At 41.4% G+C, this 24,168-nt stretch overlaps 1 protein-coding gene across 8 annotated transcripts in view; it reads left to right on the top strand.

The window, feature by feature from the left end:
- LOC102085562 (SPNS lysolipid transporter 3, sphingosine-1-phosphate (putative)) overlaps positions 1-23,635 on the top strand; it is a 42,424-nt gene extending 18,789 nt beyond the window's left edge. For 5 of the 8 annotated variants that reach the window (XM_065037157.1, XM_021286970.2, XM_021286975.2 and 2 more), the window contains 11 exons: positions 1,348-1,413; positions 1,873-2,009; positions 2,541-2,692; positions 3,581-3,647; positions 4,564-4,754; positions 6,688-6,840; positions 9,746-9,935; positions 13,596-13,661; positions 19,006-19,104; positions 21,887-22,055; positions 22,512-23,635. In XM_065037157.1, coding sequence (XP_064893229.1) covers positions 1,348-1,413; positions 1,873-2,009; positions 2,541-2,692; positions 3,581-3,647; positions 4,564-4,754; positions 6,688-6,840; positions 9,746-9,935; positions 13,596-13,661; positions 19,006-19,104; positions 21,887-22,054 — 1,289 coding nt within the window. In that variant the 3' untranslated portion in view covers position 22,055; positions 22,512-23,635. The remainder of the gene's footprint in view (positions 1-1,347; positions 1,414-1,872; positions 2,010-2,540; positions 2,693-3,580; positions 3,648-4,563; positions 4,755-6,687; positions 6,841-9,745; positions 9,936-13,595; positions 13,662-19,005; positions 19,105-21,886; positions 22,056-22,511) is intronic. The other 3 variants (XM_065037158.1, XM_021286969.2, XM_065037156.1) reach the window with 3 other exon arrangements.
- The last annotated feature ends 533 nt before the right edge of the window (positions 23,636-24,168 follow it).

Below are 24,168 nucleotides of genomic sequence, written 5' to 3' on the forward strand. Positions count from 1 at the left end.
AATTCAGCAGCGTTGCAGAATTCCTGCATCAGTATTTTTGAGTTGGGCTGTCCATATGTCTGAACATATTATTAAATATAAGTTAACAGGAAAATGAGGAAGGAGCGGCTTCAGTATTTGTTTGAAAGTAAGCCGGTGGCAGTTATGAAATTGTGGTTTCCAGGCAGTTTTGTTGACAGGCTTTGACAGAGTTTACATCAATCTTCACTCAGAAAACAAACTCTTCCACTTGTCTGCTGGAATTGAGTCTTCAGTTTGTTAATAACGGTGGTCAGACTTTCCTCTGTGATCTGTTACCCTGTTCCAAGTTGCTCAGATTGATGCTTTGCAATTTCCCAATAGCTGGCCAGGCCAGTTATTTCAGTTATTTGGAGGGCATAACATTTTAATGGTGCTCTGTGTGAAAGTCAAAGTTGTGGTTCAGTTCAAGTCTTGTGTCAGCTGTGATTTGTACTAAATGTCAGTCCATAACTGAAGTTCCTGTAATACAGCATTTCTATGTGTTGATAATTGGCTATCAGAAAGAATAGATACAATTGATTGTCTTGTTTTAATTATGAAAAATGTTCTTTCCTAGGACAGGCCTTCAGAAGGTATTTGTCATTTTGAATGAAGTCACTGACTTAAACTTCTGAGACCATTAGAAAAACCCTAAATGCAGAGTATGTGCAAAAGTCACTGAGAAAGAGCTGTAAAACCTGTGGTGCTGCTGTTAGTCTGGACCTTGATCTACACTGAGATATCAGTAAATAGTGAGGACACTGATGATGCTGCAACCGTGGGGACTGTGCATGGATTTAGCTTTAAACTTGTTGGCTCAAGAATGCTTTGAAGTGGCTGCAGCAGCACAGTGTACAGCATAACGCCTAAAATCCACTGTAAGACCAGAGCAGGCACCTCTTGTGAGCCTCACCCCGAGCTCCGTTCTGCTGTAGATCAGCTTCTGTGAACGCAGCAGACAATTTACACAGAACTTGTTCTCCCAAGTGGTGGCTTCATCCTCTTAATAATGTTTTGATTTTTACTATTTTGGCAAAACTAAAGCTGCATAATAAGAAATTTCTTTTTCAATTTATATCTTTCAATATCAGAGTAAACTTATGCTTGTTCAAAGCAGCATCTTCTGCTGTTTTTTTTTTTTCAGGAATATAATGCAGAAATGCAAGATAGGTGAGATGATAGATCTGCAGCCCTGGCTAATTGGAATAATGTATATAATGAATATATTAACAGTTGCTGTTCTTGCAAGCCCTGTTCTTGAGATAAAGCTGTGAGTTGGCAAATGAACAGCATCACAAGGACTGAGCAGGGCCTTTCGCTGTCATTGAGCGTTTCACTCTCTTGCAGGGATCCTGTTAGATATACAGAAATACTTCGAACTTAGCGATGGGGATACAGGTCTGCTGCAAACAGGTAATAAAATCTCTTCAGATAGTTTACTTCGCCTTGCATCTAGGTGGTCTGTTCCTAAAATACAGTCTAGTTATTTATTTTTTCTAGTTCCTACTCATGTGTGGTATTGTTCACTTCCACTTGTGGGCAGGCTGACTATACTGCAAAACTCTAAGTCTTTAGTTTAGGGAAGGCTGGAGTTGAGTCCTTCAAAGATCCCACAGTATGTGAATCACAAAAGATTAAGGAACTTCTCAAGAAATACAGAACTTGAGAAATTCACACGTTTTATTTTTGTATAGGTTTTTTTGAATCTGCATCTATCTTCTTCTAAATATCAACCAACCTACTAGTTCAATGAACTCAGCCTGCCTTTAACCTCTGCTTTAAAAAATAATCTGAGTTTGTCTGAAAGGTGAGGAGTGCGTATGATGAAAATAATTTGACCAATATTGACTTTGCTCCTTCTTGGATTTCCAGTCTTCATCTTGTGCTACATGCTGGCTGCCCCCCTCTTTGGATACCTCGGTGACCGGTACAATAGGAAAATCATCCTTGGAGCTGGTATTTTGTTCTGGTCTGGTGTAACATTAGGCAGTTCATTCATCAATGAATTGGTACGTTGCTTCTTCAGAGGGTACTGTGAAAACAATCTGCATGTGTCTTGCAGGAGCTAATAGAGTCCTTCTCTGATCACAGATGTAATCAGTGAGCTCTCACTCCACAAGCCTGGACTAAGTGGACTTTGTGTGGGAGCACTTTATGGGATGGCAGAGTCCAGCCTAGGCAACAGAGAACCCACACATTACTGTTGCAATTGATGGGATCTTATTTTTGTCCCAAATTCTGTTAATTATGACCTTATGGTGTTGCAGCTTGTTCGGCAAGCTTGTGGTCTGTTCACCCTGCCCTGTATTTCCTTCTGGGTGTCACTCTAAGAAGTCACTACTGTGTAGAAAGTGGAAAGCACAGCAGTGGGATGTGAGGGAAGCAGGTGTGAGTACAGGGAATACAGACATGCAAAAGGCAGTTGAATTCTCATTTTCCTCTGACACATTTGATCCACTAAAATGCACCTCTTTAATAGTAAGCTTGCTTTCTTTCTCATATGGGCATTTTTTGGACTATAATTTGTCTTTTGTCGGCAGTATTACTGGATATTCTTTCTTTCACGAGGACTAGTTGGGGTCGGCACGGCCAGTTTTTCCACAATAGCACCTACCATCATTGCAGATCTGTTTGAGGAAGGAAAAAGGACCACGATGTTATCTATCTTCTATATCTTCATTCCAGTGGGAAGGTTGGTTTTCTTGCTAGTAACTGACCTGCCTTTTGAAATTCTGTCTGACCTCGCCTGCAATTCAATGTACCTTGAGCCTCGATTAGACAGATTTTGATGTATACCTGCACTGGCTCTTGCAAAAGGATTTGTCACTTGCTTTGAATGTTTAAATAGAGCTGGTTAGGCTTATTTCTTTATTTATCTTGAAGAAAAAATTGTTTTTTTCCCCCAGATTTTTTAAGGTAGAATCTAAACTCTTAAAACTGGTAGACTTCGAATAAAATATTGAATCAATTCTAAAAGAAATATGTGCATGGGGTACGTGATTTATTTCTGGGTTTTGTAAGACAAAAGCTTTCAGATATTTGTTTACGTGACAGATTTTTCAAGAACTCTCAATTACATGCCTCCCAAGGAAGAACTGGCACTTCCCTCTCCTCTTTTAGTTAAATTGATGCTGTGTCTGAAGAAGAGGTGGAGAAGGGTTTTTAAGTGTTTTGGAGGTGTCCTGTTTATTAGAGCAGGCAGCCAAGGCTGAGCCCAGAAGGCAGATTAAAACGAAAGGAAACCCCACAGGACTTAATAGAGGTGGCTACCCCAGAAAAGAGTAAATAAACTTTATGGGCTGTCTGACCTGGGTTTGCAGTGGCAGTCTACAGAATGTCTATTCCAAGAGGAATCTGGGACGTTATTGCCACCATCGTGCAAGTTTGCTCAGAGAAGGTTAGACTCTTTTTAATGCTGGCTGGCAAGCAGATTGGCGTAGACCGTCAGGGTTGTTTCTGTTTATCTGTTTTGAAAACTAAGACAGAATACTTCTCTGTGCTGTCCTTAGCTGGCAAGCCATCATCTCAGCCATCAAGAAGTCATTGGTGCCGACTGATTATTCCTTTCTGTTGCTTCCAGTGGTCTCGGTTATGTCCTGGCAGCCGGCATGGCAGAGGCCACAGGGGACTGGCACTGGGCATTCAGGGTGAGTTATTCCCTTCCACTCATGGTGCTAAGCCATTCACTGTAAAATCAGCATCATCACTGGGGTCTGGATTACTTATGTTTGTTGTGTTAGAAGAGGTGAGCAATGGAAGGACTTTCTGCTGTCTGACTGGTCATGAAGTCGGTGTTTAAGAGAACTCTTCCTGCAGGACAAGTGGAAGATTCATACCCATGTCCTGCAGAGTGCGAGCAGGCAGAGGTGACATTGTACAGCAGTCAGGGCAGGTGCTGATGTCCCTCTTACCTGAGGACACACTTGCAATGGTTGTCAGTGCACCAAGACCTGCTCAGAGCAAACTGAAAGTAAATTGATTGTTATACCGGTAGCACCAGCATAATTCTTTAGGAAAATAGAGTTTGTTTTCTGAAATGCTGTTGGGAACAACTTCTGTTATTTGAGAGTTTCAAGAAAAAAACTCTTCTGGTCATGTCATCTTGGTGTCTCTTCATACTGAGCACCTAGTGCTTTGGAAATACTTACTCAGATCCTTCTTAACTAATCTATAAAATTAACTAGCAAGTACAGAATGAGTGGGGAAGAATGTTTACTGGACTAACAGTCTTGTGTTATTCAGATAACACTGATTACTGTATCAGTAATTATTTTATTTGTGGCCAGAGTTCTTTCTTGACATGTTTTTATCCAGAATCAGAGAGACTGATCATGTATCTGTATGATGAGGAGGGCGAATCTATTATCTTTCCTCCAAAGTTGCCATAAATCACCAAAGTCACTTGTCTTCTTCACAAATATGATGTACAAACAGCAGATCTCATCTATTTCTGAACATATCTGCAATTCTCCGATATGTAATTCTAACACTGAATTTGATTTGCTGTGGAGTTTTCACTCTAAGAAAAAGGTATCCTTGATCTAACCAGCCTTGTCTCTACAGGTAACTCCTTGCATGGGAGGTCTAGCACTGGTTCTTCTGATTCTACTGGTCCCTCACAGGACCCAGAGAAGGACAGCCGCACACAGAGCTCTGAGCATCTCCGGCACAATACGAGAAGCAGCTGAGAAACCAGGAGTACACAGAGCTGCCAAGACCACTTGGTGTCAAGATGTCATATCACTGGCCAAGAAGTAAGTGATTTTAGCAAAAAAGCTTCCCTCCACTGAGGAACGACCATTCCATTATTAGAAATGTGGCCAATAAATCCCACTCAGCTCCTTTGTATTGTATGCTGTGCACAAGGTGATTGAAACACCATTAATAAAATCTTTCTTCCGCTACAGGAATGCTACACAAGATATTAATAATTTCTTTGCTTCTGCTATCCTCCCATTTTGAGGAGGAGGAAAGAGGCAAAGTTCTGATGGCAGCATGCTCCTATTTAAAATTTAACTTTATTTCATGCTGAGTTTCCCTTTCTCTCTGGCTTTAAGATGTAGGGTAAGCTAGATTGGTAGCAGTGAATATTTTGCAGGTGTAACTTCATCTGTAATTCTTAGTGCCTGCGGAAATGGATCAGCACATCTCAGGCAGTCTTTATATGGTATGTGTGAGCCTGCTGTGCCTCTGGCACAAGAGGTCAACGTCTGTAGGACCCCAATATGGTTTATAAATGATTGTACATGTATTTTGACCAGCTAACCTGTAGCTGACAGATGACCCCTTCCTTTCAACCACACAAAAATACAAGTCAACACCAGCTGACCTGCAGGAGCAAGTAAAACACGGGTTGCAGCCAGTTTTTCACCCCGGTTACCCTGCAGCCCCTGCCAGGGCAGGGAGGAAGCACCAGCCGGGCTGCAGAACAGCAGATGCCGCTGTGCCCCTGCGCCAGGCCCGGCTCCGCACCGCTGTGCCTGCAGGCTGCTGCCCGGGGGCTGAGACAAGGCTTTTAGGAGAGATGTGCCTTCCTGTAACCTTGGCTGTCTCTGGAGTGTTCCTTTTCTAGAGGGTCCGGTGTTTTCTAATTGGCAATGAGATTTGCATTCTGTTTGCATCCAAAACAGCAAGTGCGTTAGAGATCCAGTTTGCTGGATCACAATTTGTAGGCAGTACAGTGTGAAGTGAATGAAAAATGAACTTCCCTGAATCAAAAAAGAACGTTCCTGACATTTCAACAACTAGGCTATTGTTGAAGTTGCTTTTCTGCAAAGACATTCCTTGCAACCTCCAGCAATGTTGTAAAAATAGATTTCAATTTTCTTTTTTGTTGGCAATTGATGTCCAAAGCATAAGGACATGCTGCCAAAACCCAGGTACTTCCACTTTTAATCAAGTCCAAGAGCCATTTATCTTTAGAAAATGAAGAGTTAGCTCCATGTCTTAAGAAGTCCTCTCATCTGATGGTCACCTGGTCATTTGCAGCACTTTTATTTAGTCTTAACATTTCACACCTCACTATGGACCTCAAAGGGGACTTTTTCCTAAGCTATTAACTAGAAGGAGACCAGTAAAAAGTTAATTTTCCCCTAGAATAGGGCAGGAAGGAGACAAGATTTGGATAGTTTCTAAAAATGTGTCTCCTTTTGTCTGAAAACTCTCTCTGCAGACTGGGCATCTGTTTGTAGTTACTCAGGTAGAGTTCAGGAGAGCTTCAGCCGCTACATCTTACTAGTGTGGAAGACCCAGATGTTACTCTCGTTTATATTGGTTACACAAACAACTTTAAACCATCCTGAGGCATTTAGACTTGCACATAGAACACTGTAATTTATCTACTAAGCCATTAAATTCTTGCCCACTCTATTGTTGTAGTTTTGCTCTGAAAAAATTCACAGTAATTGTTTTAGCAGAAATTGGCAATGAAATTTTCAAGAGACCAGGTCTGGGGTTTAATATGAAATCAGTAGGTCATGCTCTTAGCTCTAATTAGTGCTTCACTGTTGATGTTCATAGATAAAGCCTAATTAAAATTCATATCTTCAAGAGAGTCCATTTTCTTACCAAGATGTTTGAATGAATTTTGTTATTGCTTAAAATCCTGGATGTTGCAGGTAGGCTTTCCCTTTTTCTTCACACACCATTCTTCTAGTATCTCTCATTTTTTTTTCTTTTGACTTTCAGTTGGAGTTTTGTCTGGTCCTCGCTGGGTCTGACTGCCATGGCCTTCGTTACTGGAGCCCTGGGAATGTGGGTTCCGCTGTTTCTTTACAGGGCTCAGGTTGTCCAGGGCATTGTGTCTCCGTGCCTCCAAGAATCATGTAATTCATCTAACAGGTGAGGTGCACATGACTATGGAAACATACCTGGAAACACTGCACAGTGCTAAATCCCAAAGGCAGGGGGTAGGATGTGGCTGTGAACACTTCTTGTGAATGCGATTTGGTGTGAGTGTTAAATTGCTTCCAGGTATGCTGAGACACTGCTATTTGTTTATAATCACTCAGTTAACTGGAAAGATGCTGGTAGCCCTGTTTAAGTGGAAAGAAGGAGCAGGGACGCTTATGGGAAAAAAGGGGCAGATTTAGCAAGGAGACTTCAGCTGACAATCAACTGTGCACCCCAAGCTACTTAAATACCCATTTAAGTATGTTTAGATCCATTGTTTGGTAACTTTCCTATTGCCTTCTTGATAGTCTGGTTTTAAAACTGCTATGTTGGCCAGGTCACTGTGACTCCCAGCATAAAGCAAGCTTGATGAATTTGAACTAGTATCATATCATTACATCAAGACAAGATAATTTGGTCTTGTGAGTAACTGCCAGCAGAGCTCCACTCACAGAGGCTGTCTAGATTCGTAAGTATCAAATGTTGGATGGGCAAGGGGAATTTACAAAAGGACAGGACTTCGAAGCAATCATAATACAACTTTTTGGAGATCACTTTTCCCCAGCTAGGAAGAGATTTTTTTTTTCCCTTACAATGTGTTACCCAGAATAGAAAAATATGTTTGCTGTTCCTGTTCCTCTTGAGTCTTCATGGCTACCTGCAATACCAGTGAGCACTGGGACACTTCTGTGTACAGACTCGATACCAGTGGCCTCCACACCAGTGTCCCTACCTTTCTGTCAGAGGTTTCCCAAATCTGGTTTCAGTCTCTGCCTTCACAATGGATTTCCAAGAACTAACAGCTTACTACATTGTCTTTCCAGGCAAAGACAATTAAAGGGAAAAGCAGTGATCATACCTTGAGTGTGTCTCCTGGTAATGGAGTTCTTTTGCTTTTTGAATGAGATTATTTCTCAGTTTAAACTGTTCAGCTGTTTCTGTTAACAGATACAGTTTAAATACTTCCTTTATTTAGCTGAAGGCAATAGCCTATGTTTTGTTTTCTAATCCACCCTCTGAATTATTATTCCACAGTAGTGTTGCCAGAGCAGACATTGTCTTCAGGGAAGTAAAACGGAGCACCTGAGGGTTTAACCTCATGTACTGCTTCTTACAGGTTGCTCTAAATATAACCTTGGCATAAGCTAGTGCCAGAAGCAGCATAAGGCAGGTTTTAGACTGTTATTCCAGGAGGATGTAAAGAAACATAATATAAACAGCTATGTCAGACCTGTAGCTGTCAGTGCACATTTCCAGACCTGGCTGGGGATACTTCCAGGACGTTTCCCCTCTGGCTGTTCAGCAGTTGCAGCCTGTGTTTGAGGATCAGCGCTGTGTCCCTTGGACTCCCTAGAAACACAAACTCAAGGGGCACCACAGCTGACTCAAGTCTCACTGCTTTCAAGGTAGATAGATAGGCATTGGGAAGTTTTTGTTCAGATCTTTGTGCAAACAGTCTTGAACAGATCAGACAGAGAAGTGAGCATTCTCAGACCCTAAAAGATCCCATCAGAGCCTTTCCCTGAACTAGGCTTCTGTACTGTCCTACTCCCTGCCGATTAAACTGTGCTTGGATTTAGTTTTAGCTGTTCCCATTTTTCCAGCTGTAGGTTTATTTCAACTGCAATTTACAACACAACAATTTTCTAAACACAATTCCATGAATGCTTCAGTCAACTAGTGTCATGTTGGAACTTACCACTTCTGGACAAATCTCTAAGATGGTTATTCTGCCTAGTGACAATCCATGTTGTCACCATCAAGCTATAGTGAGTGATGGATCAGAATCCTGAAGAACTTACAGGGAGAGTACAAATATGCTTGAAGTTTGTTATCTTGTATAGCATTACTTGTTTGTCTGTTGGTTTGTTTGTTTCTTGTAGAATTATTGAGTTCTTCTTGATCAGCCAGAAAGAAATTAAGAAGTAGATGCACTGTGGTTTAAAGGAATAGATCATATTCTAGCTGGTTACTCTGCTTTACAATCAGAGAAAGCTTAGCAAAAGGTACAGAATTTACTCTGTAGCACTCTGAAATATTTAGAAGCACTTGTGCTCCAAACACAATGCTCCTGTCCCCATTTGCCTCAGAATGATGATGCATTAAACAATCAGTGGCACCACTGGTCTTGTTGCAAGAGACTTGCTTTGTCACTAGGATCTCATTTGAGACAGAGAGAAAAGCACATATGGAAGTCTCTTCGGAAGCTGAATCTTCTAAGCTATTCAAACACATATTTTTAAAAAGTGAACTTGTCATTCCTGGAGAACACATTTGCATTTGCAGACACACAAAGCTGAGTGGCATTTGAAATTTTGTATTCAGAAAATCCTACATGGACCTCCCACTAGTTAACTGGTATTCTTTGAACCCTTCTGAGAAGGGGTAGATGTTTCCTATAGTCAGAGAAATTACTCATCTCAGCTGTGCTAACTAGAGGGTTATAATTTAGATATGTATCATTCCCTGTGATAGGATTTCTTCCAAGACAACAGAGTTTTTCCATCTGTGTTTTAGGGATGACTGAGGAGATTTGTTCACAGGGTGATCAAGGTGTCTGTGTCTCCCCTAAATCACTGGATGTCCAAGGCAGGTGCCTGGTGCATAACGCTGCTTTGTGAATGAGAAAATATCAGCTCCACAGGACAGACCCCCAGTTGCAGAGGCCTAGTTTCAGTTGGGGCTTGGGATTAAATACGTTTAGAAGGAGATGGACGGTTAGATTGAGTGGAATAAAATTCAAGTTCCCCAATAAAGATTCCTCTGAAACTAGAGGTATAAGCTAACACTACATTTTTTTTTTCCCACAGTATTGTCTTACTATGCTCAACTGAATTCTTTGCTTTGTCACCAGCCTAATATTTGGAGGCATCACCATTGGAACGGGAATCTTGGGTGTCATTGCTGGGGCAGAAGCTGCAAGAAGATTGAGGAAGATAAACAATAAAGCTGATCCTCTGATCTGTGCCGCAAGCATGTTCGTTTCTGCTCTGTGCCTCTACATAGCTCTGATGGTGGCCCAGACGAACATCCTTTCCACTTTTGTAAGTGCCAAGCTGTCTATCATTCAAAAAACGTCTTCTGCAATCCTGGGGAGATAGGGAAGGGGGAGGAGGAGGAGAGGGGTGGCTTTTGCAGAGTTCTCTGCAATCTTCTAGACCATTAAGAGCTTCTAGTGACTCATGACATGGTGGCCTGGAAGCTCTAACACCACCCACAGCTGCGGTCTGTCCTGTGAAAGCCACCTTGTGCGTTACTTGGCCTCGTGAAAAGGGCAGCCAGTCAGAGCCTTAGAAATCGGGCCTCAGGACCTAGAGAGTCCACCCACACTGAAGAACAGAATAGCGCGCCTGTGTAGTTAGCTGCATGAAGCTAGAGTGTTCCTTTCTAAAAATGTAGTTAAAGGAAGTCTCAATCTTATGTTAATTTTGAATGCTATGTGACTAATTTAGTATTCTTATTTATTTTTGTTCTCTGAATGCTTGAAGATTGCTGTACTTGTGACAGTACAATACACACAGTTCTTGCTAAGAATAATTTAGCCATCACCTTCAAAGCCCCACATCACTAGCTGATCTTCAAAGTCAAGCTTTTGACAACGCAAACTGAAGTGTAAATCACTTACATTCTGTTCTCAGTAAAGGGAAGAACACAACCTTACGAGGAATGATGAATTGTTCCAAAAACTCCCTGTGAGAGGGAACTGAATGTAAACCTTGCTTAAACTATAATCTGGTAACAGCTAGGGAAAGACTCCGAGCTTTTTTCCTCTGACTCCATATCCACAATTACCATGATTAACATAAATAAGAGGACTCAAGTGAAGTTAATTACAGTAATCAACCGTTCTCTGCAAAAGGTTACTTCTTCAGGGTTTTTTTGCTTCTAAGAATAACACTTTTTCAAAGAGGTTTTCTTTTTGACTCCTCAGGAATGTGTGTTCCTGTGGAAAAACACCTTTACACAAAGGGAATAAACAAATGGATTTGCATACCTGAGAGTGTGTACACAAAGCAAAATGTGAAACCAATGATTATTTTTAGATTCAAGATTGCACACCTGAGTGCCAAAAGAATTGGCCATTTTCTTTTTCTGCTACTCAGGTTCCCACATGGCCCTGCTCTGACTATGTCCCTCGATCCTTTTTTTTTTGTCATTAAAGAAACAGAACAACAGTTTCAATTGCCAGTCTGTGTTATATGAGTGAATCAATATACTGGTTTTGAATTTTTTAGAACCGATAAAAATAAATTTGTTTAAAATGTTTCACTCCTTGCAAAGAGTGTTGTGTTTTCATGCAGTGTGTTCTCTGGGAGGAATTCTCAACCAGGATATGGATAACTCTGTTCCTTAAGTTTCTTCCCATGGGCAGACCAGTTGGTCTCTTAATCAGAGACTTTGCCATTTTGTGTTTGGTTTGATGTGCTTGACCAAGGTGTTCCAACATGCAATGTCAACAATGTGCAGTGTTAATAAATTGTACGTAATCTAAGCACCTGGTTCTTCTAGTACTTTTACCGCTACAGCTGCTTAACAATTTCCTTCCCTGGCACCAGCCATGCCTCTCCTTGCTTTCCAAACAAGATCTGACACTGCTCATACTGGTGTGAGAATTGGAGTGGCGTGCCAGCTGGTGCATCCAATTTGAAGGCCCCACTGAAACGAATCTTCCGTTTGTATAGGACACTTGCAGGAAAGTGACTTTCCAGTCGCTCTCTGCTCAGCACTCTGATGTTACCAAACCTGTCTCCATCACTTCACTCTGCAGAAGCTACTGAAGCCAAAAAGCATCAGTGTGCAATCATAGTAGTTTCTGTATGGTGCTTTCCATTGGCTTGAGTGGATAATGAAAGGGAACAAGACAGGTTTAATTCTTTATAGCCAAAGCTGGAAGAAATGTTTCAAAGCACAGGAATTCTCAAGTTAACATGGAAATGTGACCAGACTTCCAAGGTTTCTGTTTGGGTCCGTGAACTGAAATGTCATGAGATTTCTCCTCTCTTTCTGCACACCCAATTTGTGATTTTGAAGACTATCTTTGAAAAGACAGAGAAAAATATCTGGTTTTGTTATCTCAGAGGAGGCTCTGTCTAAATGTGTTCCTGTCTCCAAAACAAGATGAAAGATGTGTAAGATGTGTGCTGTCTGCAGTGTAGCAGGTGCTTAGAAAGTGATGACTGAACCTTGTGACTGGGAACCTTGGACAAAAATATTTGGTATTATGGTAACTTAGATTTTAACAGGCTTATCTTTGATGGTAACGCTGTACCAGGATGCTGTCTTGCCCTGCAGCTTGCCTTTGAAGGGGGCGTTCTGCAGTTCTTGTCTCTGATACACCTGCCTGGCGTGGTTCTTTTTGAAAAGACAGAAATGGATGATCCTTTATGGTCCAGCCATACTGATTCAACTTTTTCAACCTGTTCATCAGTGACCTGGATGAAGGGACTGAGTGCACCCTCAGCAAGTTTACTGAGGACACCAAACTGGGAGGAAGGGTTGATACACCAGAAGGCTGTGCTGCCATTCAGCAAGATACCTTGATACAAGCTGTGGAATGATTTATTACCTTCCAAAACTGTCTGGGTTACAACTACAACTGCAATCCACTTAAGACCTTAGGAAAGAAGAGAAAAGCTAGCAAAGTTGTGTCTCTAATGTTAACACAATTCTGTATGAAATAATTATTCTCTGCAGTATGAGGCCTTAGCCACTGAATAGCACATTATCTTATTGTGGAAAATTTTTCAATAATTCCTGTTCTTTCAAACTCTAGGTTGAAAGCATAACTTATTTCCTAAAGATGAATTCTTCCTAGGACAATGTAGGTTACCCCTCTGAAAAGATCTGATCATTTGCCGTTGTTCCTTTCTTAGGACTGTGTTTTCATCACCCAGACACAACATTTTGACCAAGACCTTACAAACAAGGTGCTGGCACCTGTTGTTATAATGGATTTTATTTCCTAGGTGCCATCTGACTTGTGGCCTGCATCACTAAATAGATTCTGCCTTATAGAACTGCTCCAGCTTAATAGTGCAGCTTTAATGCTTTCCTCAAGGATCGATCAGTCTGTACAGCCTGATCAAATCCATGTCCAAGGCTGGCCGAAAGGGTTAATCTTTCCTAAGATCACAGCTGTGAAGGTGGTTGGGGTCCCTGCCCCTTTTCCTGATGGCTGGGTCTCCATCTGTGCTGAATCAGGGAATTCCCACAGGGCACGGAGCCTTTGAGGCTGCGTGTCTCTTGGAGTTCATTTCATTTGGAAGTTATGTCTCTGAAGGAGCTTTTAACAATACTTGTACTGGCACAGAAGTATTTTACTGGTTTCTTTTGGAAACCAAACAAAGGGAGATCTTTAAGAACTTTTTAAACCTGTGCTGGATGTTTCTCTTCACAGGCTCTTGCTTTCCTCTTCTAGGGTTCAGCAGTTCACTGCAGTTTATGCGGGAGAATAGTATATGTTTCCTACTTTGGCTCCTCTGCTGAGGATTTGTGACACAAAGCAACCCATTTACCTTCTCTGGTTCCTTTTCTCCCTTTTAAGATGAAGTTAGTGTTTGTGAGCATAGACAGAGATGTTTAGTTTGTAAGTAGATGTGTATGTACAACAACTCTTAGATAAGCACAGTGAGCCTGCCTTCATCTTCACGACGAAGGACAAAGCAGTGTGTATAGTCACTGCTTTCTTTTCTTTTCTTTTGCAGATTTTTATTGCCTTTGGAGAACTGTTTTTATCTGTAAACTGGGCTGTTGTCACAGACATACTGTTGGTAAGTGCTTGTGAAACTATTTCCTTATTTTGAGTTTTTCAGCTTTTCCCAATATAATATCATAGAATCATTTTGGTTGGAAGAGACCCTTAAGATCGAGTCCAACCACATTGTTCAAAACCTTCTTCTGTGGGGTCCCCGTGTTACAGAACGGTGGATGTGACTGTAACCCAAACACTTCATGCAGGACGTTACCTGAGAGACAGAGATTGTTGAGGCAAGTGTGACGCAGGCAAAATGCTGATGCAGTTGGTACTGATAGGAGACAAAGTACAGAAATTGTGTGAAGGCATCATGACCCATGAGAGAAGACCCAGAGGTAACGGCACAGCAGCACAGGAACCTCTGGCTGTTTCCCACCCTCAAGTAAATGATGGAAAACCAGTAGCTGAAGAGAGCCTGAACAAGAGCCACGTGAGCATCTTCCATTTTATGTAGTAGTTCTTCATTCTAAGGGAGCTCAAATTTATTTGCAGATTGCTACTTTAAACTTCAGTGTCATAATAAATCTTTCATATAGGAACCACCGTGAATGCATCCATTATAGCACAAAATGCAGTGATGTACAATAACATGTCACAAGAGTTTAGGACAGTGAGGAAAACTTGCAGCCTTGGCTCATGTGGGACACAGTTGCCCACAAGGCTGTCATCATGGCTTGCTACCTCAGGAACTGGAAATTTATAACTGAGGTTGCTGTCACTGTAGTCTTAGTTGCTCAGAAGATACAACGTCCTTGGCATTCCTAACAGCTAACTAAACTTATTTTTACAAGTGGTAGAAAAACTGAGCAGAGATTAAAGTATTTCTATTATAGTATTCTGTGCAAAAGGATGTTGAAAGTAATAGCCAAATGCTCAGCACCATCTAGTGACAAAAGGGACTCACTGTGAAGCGCTCCAGAGCTCTCCTTCCACTGACTTGATCTTGCCTTGTTCACATGAGCCTGTTCATCCTCACACCTCAGAGCCCGAAGAGTCTTTCTGAGATGAAGGAATGAACAACTTCTATTTCATGATTCTTCAACACAGCGTTGCTGATATTGACTGTTGCATTATATTCCAAGTTACTCTTTCATGGTGCTGCTTTCTACATGTCAGTTTTCTGCACTCTGGAATTTTAATACAAAAACAAAAATTGCGGTCAGCATTAGTGAATTGGTTACCTGCTTAAAACCTCATCCAGCAGCAAGAGGGTTTTGTTTCTTTCTTGACTCCCAGGGAATAGTCAGAAGCAATTATCCCATGAGACAAGAGCTGTAGCCTTGAAGCAGTGAACAGGCGCAGGAAAACTATCACTGGTTCAAAATGAAATTTTTTATTAGCTTCTATTTCAGTTTATTTTGAAATCACTGTTTGGTTTGTTTTCAATAGAACCAAGTACTGTTACAATTCTCATTCTTCTTCATCAGTTGAAGCACCATTGAAGGATTTTTTTTTTAAGTTTCTCAATTTACTTTTCTTTGAACTCCTCCATCTGTATTTTAATTCTCTCCCCTGTTATTGTTAAAAAGGAAGGCGGCATCACTGAGTTAGATGCTGTTGATAGACGATAGGGACAGTAAGGCACGTGATTACTGTCAGCTCTTCCTTCAAGCCTTTTCTGAACGCAAACTGAAAATTCTGCAAGGAGCTGTGCTTGCACTCGGTCTCAGCGTAGGGAACGTTGCATCGTGGTGCAGCCTGCGGGAAGTCTGTTGGGAGCATCAGTGCTCTATCCTGCATCCATGTAATCCAGAAGAGGATGAAGTTCTCATCTCCCAAGTGACTGACACCGCTCATTTGTATTTATTTTGGAAACTTTGGGGTTTAGGTACAAGCAATATTGTGTCAATTGGTAACAAGCAGGAAAATGAAAACTTTGGTGGAGCAGAGCTGGGCAGTGGTGTGTTTCCCGAGAGCAGCCATTCAGTGTATTACCCTCAGCGTGCTTCAGGTTGGCTCTGTTGAATTCTAAACGCTATTAATTGTTTTATCAGAAAAAACGATGGAATTCAGCTGAAGTTGTGGATGTCTGCTCATTCAGTGGCAATCTTATTTGGGAGTTGTGTTTCATCCAGCTGAAAACCCATGCATTCAGTGTATTACTGCTATTACATTGACTGAAAGGTGCCATAGATAACGACAGTAATTTCTTTTTTTGCATTGTTTCCCTTGTGAACTGGTAGGATTTCTGATAATGCAGCTGGATTTGCTAATGCATGTTCTTATTTTGCCATGAAAATGACTTTTCTTTCTTCCCACATGGCACTACTAGGCAGACAATGTAGCTAGAAATTAATTTATCCTGGGACCTGTGGAGCTGAAGACAAAGAAAGATGCTGGCTGAATGATAAGGACTTTTTTCCTTTGTGGTAAATACATCAAGATGCGTTGCATGTAGCAACCTTTGTCCCCTGTATTCAGCTGTAAACATGAAGGTACCTACTGTACAACTCCAGTCGTGATGTGCAAGTGGGGAAGTGCTGTAGCTGTCTTGCTCACAATATGCTGGATACGGGGAGGCTGTACATGGAGTGTCCCTTATGAGATACGTTTGCCATCTGTGAAGTCATGGGACTCTGTCTTTTAGGGTTTTGGCAGCTAAAAGCGTAGGAGATACTGGAACTGGAAACTAATATGGGGTTTGGGAAGACTACCAACATGTCCCTGGTTTTGTTTGGAAGTGCCCTGGGAGGTACAGAAGTGTTTACCAGCCTGTCTGTTCCATCTGCTTTCTGAGCTGACAGCTCTGTCACAGTCTGCAGGAGGATCTCTGAAACCTCCAGAGACAGCACGACAGGGTTTGCAAACTATATCTGTTTGGGGCACCCTGCGTATCTGTCAAGGCATCTGGACTGGGATCTCCTAGGAGATGACAGTGTGCAGGATGTCATCTGCATTGTTGTCACAGCGTGGGTGACTGGGCAGTCGCTGTGGACGGGCAGGATGCTGTGGCCATTTCAAATCCCTGTGTGTGGGAGTATTTGGTTTCTTCTTTTCCTGGTGAACCCTATAGTGTCTTGAGCTCTTGCGTATGGTTTCCATTGTGCAGAAGAACCTGAATAATAGTACAGGCAGAGTTTGTATGAGCCTTGTAACTACAGGAAATGTCCTATCCTTATCTTCCACTTTTCTTGTTACAGCTTTATTCCATGTGTCTCTTGTAGTTACTGATATGAGATATTAAATGAATGTGGTGAGAAACTGGTGCAGGGCACTGAGAGAGAAAAAATGCATTAATCTGTTCTCATGTATGCAATGCTCACAATATATTAAGTGCATAACAATATTTGATTTGTATTTCTCAAACACAGCCTGTCATTATCAATAAAAGAAAAGAAATCTAGTCTAGGACAGATGACGTGCTATCCTTGGAGAGCCAAGAGCTGTCAGTCTCCAGTCTAGTACAGTCTGTCATAGTAACGTTTACTTCCCAAGCCGAGAGTTTTCTGCTGTAGTTTCTTTATCTCTCTTTCTGTACAAGAGCCTGTTCCTGTTCCCAAAGTGCAGATGCTCATCTGGCACTCCAGGCAGGTTCTGAGAGCAAACAGCACTTGGGTGGACTGCATGTCCTCAGTGTGGGCCGCAGTGTCCCGGGAGCGCAGTGAGCAGGAGCTGCTGGGCTGTGCCCTCATCCCTCAGGAGAGAACGTTGTAGAAATAGGTTTGTGAGAGACACACAGCATGAAAACCACAGCACTGGGAAAAGCTTGGCATGATACTCAAACTACAAGATGTAAATCGTGCGTTATTCTATGAGTGGTTTTGTTTACAAAATAAAGGTTTTTAGGTGCTTTGATTCTGTATGAGCTCCAGTCTTCATGCCAAGCATGTATGTCGCACTAGCTCCTACAGATGGGGGAGCTGTAAGAGGGGAAGGAATGCAGTGCTGCAGAATGCTCTGTCAGTCCATCCTGACTGCAAACCCGTACATTCATACAGCTTATTGTCCTGCTGCTTTCTGCATCTGTGCAGTACAGTTAAAATGCTGTAACATACTGGTATGGATAGTTCTTGACTGCATGTGGCACTGAAGTATTTTTTGCTATTATTGTCACAAGACTAATTAACCTTGGTGTTTCAAACAATGTCACTTCCTTATCTTCCTTATCTGTCAGTTAATGCAGTTGCACCCAGCCTAAATATGCGGCATTGATGTTGCTATTGTGATATAGCTACATCTGAGTGACAGGTAAATGTTTTTTAAATCTGATATTCTGAGGCCTCTTTAAGCACAAAGAATGATAATGAAAATCTAAGTTGAATGTGAGAGCAGGATCTTTTTTTTCCTTCTAAACCCAACTTGTCAGGCATGTTAGTGTTTCCTTGAAGGTGGCTATAAAGCCACAATATAGATTATATACCTTTAGTTTGTCTCTTATTCAAACACCATTCACACTCTTAATTAGTGTTTGAGATCCCCTAACTGATGTTCAGATCAGTTTCCAAAAAAAAATCAAGGCAGGGAATTGAGGACTGGGAGAATATTCAGCATTTTGTCTCTGATATAAGAAAGTGGTTGGAAGCAAAGGTATGAAGGTTTAAAACTGCTTCTGTCTCATTCTGACTGTGGATGCTTTTTTTGCGTAAATGTATTATTGAAAGAGAGAGACAAATTATATAGAATCATACTGTACTTCAGGCACAGTTGATCTTCAGTAGCACAGACATAAAGCCCTTATTACCCCCAAATTACTATATTTCATTTTAAAAAAATAGTTCTAATCTGTGTGATGCTTTGCCGTGTTCTGGATGTGCATTACATCTTCTTCTTCAACTTGTTATTTAAACTGTGTGTGCTCAAAAGCAGAATCATTCTGAGGTATCGTTATTAGAGCAGCTGTATCTCAGGTTCTATCCAGTTGCAAGCAGCAAATTTCTGCCATCAAAGCACCATCAAGCTCCTGGTCTGGCAGGCTGGGTCCCCTCTCCGTCAGGCTGTGTTCTGCAGGGTCTCAGCTACATCCGGATCTTTTCTCAGAGGCTGTCAGTGCTGAATCTCCTTATCAGTAAATCAGTGTGACTGCAGGGCTGTGGCTGGAGGTTTCTGCTGGCGACGTGGCCACAGGTATCCATACAAGCTGCTGTGAGTCTCCGAATGGAGGCAGGGGAGTCATGTTTTTCCTACTTTATTGTCATTTCCTGTTGTGTGTTGCTTCCTTGAATCTTTTTTTCCTCAATGAAACATTCAGTGGAGTCTTTTGCTCAGAGTAACTTCTGTCAACAAACCTGTAAATTGCTTGAATATGAAATATATGAAAATGAATGTATTAATCTCTCCAGGATGTTACATAAGTAGTTGGCCATTCTCATGAAATTCACTCTGGTAATATTCATTCTCTTGTGTGCTGTGTTTTGTTTCAGTATGTTGTGACACCAAGACGGCAGTCCACAGCTATTGCCCTGCAGATTTTGGTGAGCCATTTGCTGGGAGATGCAGGCAGCCCATATCTCATCGGGATTGTAAGTGAATTCTTTTTCCTTAGGGTAAAACTTTTAGAAACTGAAAGACGCTCACAGAATTGTTGGCACTTCCTGCTTCAAAACTAGAAATTACTCAAATTGGTGCCTTGATACTAGAATACAGAAAGACATTTTTCTAAACATATTTATGTGCGTGCAACACCTGGTCCTGTGACATGGCAGGTATGTAGCATATACTCCTATATCGATAACTGTGAGTAGTTCCGTGCAGTGCATATAAATTTATTTTTAATTTGCAAACTCTTACGTTTTTGAAGGTGTCTGTTTTTGCAAAGACAGTGTCATGGGTATTGTAGTTCGATTTAAGCACTTTCTGCTTAGTTCGTGAGGAGTTTCATGGAAATTAATCAAATACCATTTTATGCCTTGAGACCTGAAGCTCTTAGTTTAAATCATAACGTTTGAAGTCTTGCAATTAGTCAATGCTCTTTTGAAAATCAGAACAAGAATGACTGCAATGGTTGCTCTTTCATACTAATTGGCATTCAAAGCTCTGGTCTCAAATTACCTTAACCTTGGACTCCCATACTGTTTAAGAACTGATTTCTCTGCCCTTTCTCCACTTACTTGATCTCAAGTGCTTCTGGACAAAGTAGCCTGTTCTCTCCTTGCAGTTCACTTGGTTTTGTTCCAGTGGCTGATATCTGTCAGTGTTGTTTCCTTCCTTCATTATTTTTGATTTCAGACACAGTAATTCTGCACACACACCTTTGATTTTTCTGCTTTACTGGACATGGGAGAGAGAGCTGTTGTTCTTGCTTTAAAGTTTTGTTCATATGGAAATTGATTTTCAGCAGCTCACCTCAGGAATCTGTTCTTTCCCCGTGCCATGCTAACAGCATTAGGGTTAGATAGGGCCAGACAGAAATGCCTGAGTGATCCATTCCTGCAGGCAGAGCCACTGCTGAGCCAGCCAGGGGATCCCCCTCATCCTCAGCTGGGTGAAAACCAGAGTCCTGCCAGTGTGCCCTGTCTGGCAGAGAGGACAGTGCTCTCTTACCCAGAGCTTCCTCCTGCTGGCTCTCTTTTTTGGCAAATGAAGAGATCACTTTGCTCCTTGCTGTGTATAATGAAACCATTGCCCTCGCACTGATTTGGCTGTATGCACAGGAGGGGAAAATAACTGATAGCCCTGTGTCATGAAAAATGGCTGGAATTATACACAAAAATGAGAGCTATCTTAAAAGCTGAAGTATGTCTTGTGCGTTCTCCATTTTTTGACTATTCTGTTGATTTATGCTTGCTGCCTGAAAGATGAAAATGTTTGTATCTTTGCCATCTTTGAGGCACAGGCAGAATTAAGTTTTCCTGCAGAATGTGCTGCTGCATCTTGCCAGTACCTGTGTGCAGAATACTTCTGCAGTACCTTGCATGCAGTGGCCTTAAATAGCAGCTGTCTGAAACACGTGAAGACAAAAAAAGCTTATCCAGATGAGCTTAACCTCAGGTAACCCTGCAACTTTGCAAAGAACAGAGACAATAAATCCAGGAATAAAACTGCTGTATGTCCAAGTGGGGTCCTGTGCAATGAGCACAGCATTGTCTTCTGGAATGCTGCTGCGAGTGAAAATACCAACGCTGCCTGTGTCTGCTGTTGATTAACCACTGAATCTTCTGCATTCATGTCTTGCTATTGTTTACTAACCCGCTTCAGCTAACCCTTTAGCTTAAAAACTGGCTGCAGAGTCAAGGAACAGTCTTTTTCAGAGTTTGTTTTTCTTCCCTTTGTGCTCCAGAGATTTTCTTACAAAGCATTTTAAAGTTAAACACATTAGGGTTGTATTTTGGCCATTGTGCTTGATGTATTCCCTCAGTGCTCATTTAGAATTGATCTTGCTCTTATCCTCCTAAACTGTCATAAATAATCATATTGAACCCAGCGAAGGTTGAAGAGTCTCATATTTATGTATTTCAAGTCACGTAGCATATTCTAACCATCAAGAACAAATGGGGGAATAAAAAGGACTGCATTCAACATTCATCTTTTTCTTTATGCTAAGAAGAGATTTTAAGTTCCTGGGTTGAGTATTGAGTCTTATTCAGTTCCTTGAAATCAGCTTTTCTTCCTGTCTACAAAAATAAAATTAATGTTTATAATTTATAGCTTTTAAAACCTCATCCTCCAACCAGTGCAAAAAGCAGCCGCCTGCTATCTTCTTTATCCCAGCTCCTCACAATGTCACCGCATGGCTCCTCAGATGCCTTTGGCTTCAAAGCAGTTTCTACTTCTGTCTCTCAAATGAATTTCCAGCACTTCCCTTTTAATGAGTGTTGCTGCTTGTGCATGCATTGATGCTAATCCCATTTCTATTCATTTGACGCTGATTAAGGATGCATGAAGTTATCAAATAACATCAAGAAATGATAAAGGTCGTTGCCCATTGTCTGTCCTGTGCTAGTTCGCTGGAGATGGGCTAGAAAATGGTAAAATGAGTTAATGTTTACCAAACATTATAACCATTGGTTGCAATATTTTCTATTCTTGTAACTGGAGACACTGAAGGTATAAAAGAACATGGGATTCCTTGACCGATTGGAAGCTGGACAGCAGTTAGTTTAGGTGCATTGTGTCCTGGGTTTGATAAACTTTGGCAGCAGGCTTTTCGTCCCTGTCCGCCTAGTTTAATTCTTTTCAAGGACCACATAGTCTGCTTAATCCAAGAGAGGAGGAGGATGATGATGATGATGATGATGATGATGATGATGATGATGATGATGATGATGTTATTGCAGATTAATGACAGCCTTGTTCTCTCCCTAGATCTCCAATGCCATCCAGGCCAGGAACGCTCACTCATTCCAGTGGAGTTTCTGGAGCATGCAGTACAGCTTCATCCTCTGTGCTTTTGTTGGGGTCTTCGGAGGAGGGTTTTTCCTCCTGACATCTTTCTACATTGAGGAGGATCGTAAGGAAGCAGAGAAGCATTGAGGTTTCTATATATATTTATAACTTTTAAACCTGTATCTGATTGCTTTCCTGTTTGTACACTAGCCATGATATTTGCTCTGTAAAGTTAAACCACAAACGTCTGCATTATGGTAATACCATGTTAGTTTCTATAAAAAAATAAAGAACATGCAGGCGTCAGGGAAGTGTTATTAGTGACAGCTGCAAAATGCTGCTAAGTGTACAGAGAGAATAAAACAGCTTCACTGCAGGTAACGCACCATGACAGACTTCATGGAAGGTGCGGTTCTTTTTTGACCCGGGTCTTTCTCAGCCCAGCAAACCAGTCCTGGCTCTCTGTAATACTTTTCCCTCTCCCCTGAAAGAACTCGTATTCAAAGTGTAAAAGACCGAAAGAAAACATGTTGAATTGGACAGAACACTGTCCTTAAACACCTACATGCTGACAAGTTCCTTTTGCTCTGACTTGGTTCTCTAGGTACCAGAAACAAATGCTGTCTTTTGAATGTAGATGAACTCTGGGGCAAGATCTGCAAAGAAGAAAAGAATGTCCTCCCTTTTTTTCTTCCCATTTTACTTAATGACATACAACTAGAGAAAAGGCCAAATAACGATTCCTCCATATGGCAGAAAATCCTGCATACTGACTTTTTTGGATGCTTTTGACTGTGAGTCAAAAATTGCTACTGCATTGGCATATGGCAACCCCCCCGTCTGCAAAAGGGGCGCGAGTGTTCTGGGGAATGGGGAGATGCCTCCAGCTGCACGCAGAGCTGGCACAGCCACCGCTGCCCACCTGCACGAGACGGGAGCGTTTAAGGCACAATGTCTCGTGTAGGTTAGGAAGGGAGGGCTATGAATTCTCAGCAGGATAAGATTTGCCTGTAGAATTTGGAAAATGTAAGTAATACAAAAAGTGTTTTCAGTCGCCTGAAGTGACCAAGAGGAACAGAAACTATCAAAGTCAGTGTCACATTCGAGAGCGGAGGGTTGTGATCATTTTCTGTGTAATATGTTAACAGACTCTCTATAATCCTGTGATGCTCTGCAGAGTATCCTCAAGATTTGGGTAAATATCTCCTGTCAGAATTGAACAGTAATAGCTGTGAAACCACTTAAATATAACGATCCATTCGAGCTCTTATCTCCAAAGTGCATAAGACTTTGAATGTGGTGTCTATTGTCAGGATATCATACCAGGTGCCAAACAGGACGTGATTAGTGTGGCCAACTTTCATTGTGTGAGGTGGCATTCCCAGCGGCGCCTTAAAGCCAAAGCCTGCGGAAAATATTAGCAAGTGAATTGTGAAGTATTACTAATCTTGCCTGATTCTCCCAGTAAATCATAAGGATCATAAAGCACAATATTGCTGTAATGACTGTGAATATCTAATGTCATTATAAATAGCATAACTCAGCAACTGCAGGTTTTTGTTTCTCTCTCCTTCATTTTTTAAAAATCTGTTTTGAAACCTGACTTAAACCCAGGTACTGAAAGTTGGCCAGACCTTGTGCCATTATAGGAAATAATAGAGAAACTTTTTTGTGTTACTCATTAAGAGTGTAATAATTGCCTTTAAAATAAAAGTTGGTATTCTCAAATATTGAGCAACTCTTTCTGTTTGTAAAAACTTGCCAAATCCATTATACCAGTGACTTTTTGGAAATTCATGTGGTGCCAGGGAACCCACATCCAACAAAGAATATTTGCTGTTGGATATGGACACATCAGCTTGTAGAGATTCTCAGTGCTTACCTTCACATTTTTCTGGGTATTTTTTAAGAGCTCTGAGGATCAGTAATAGAATCACAAGATGCTATAATATCTCTGTTGCCAAGCTCCAGAAAGTTTGCAATTACTAAAGTCAACGACATCTGCAGACAAGATTCCCCCAACACCACAGCTGATTCCTTGAAACCCAGACAGACAGGTCAAGATCTTGAGAATCATTTTTCCCATTATTCAACTATGGCAAAATTTTAGCAGCTTGACAGTACTTCTCTATTAGTATCTTCAAGATTTTCCCTGTAAACAGATGATCAATTTATCACTTCTGTTAAGTCAGCATTAAATTCTTAAAAAATAAACCGGGAAGCTGTACGTGCAGTTCTGGGGAGGCACGCATCTGACATAT

This window comes from Columba livia, chromosome 20 (assembly GCF_036013475.1).
Source record: "Columba livia isolate bColLiv1 breed racing homer chromosome 20, bColLiv1.pat.W.v2, whole genome shotgun sequence".
Lineage (NCBI taxonomy): Eukaryota > Metazoa > Chordata > Aves > Columbiformes > Columbidae > Columba > Columba livia.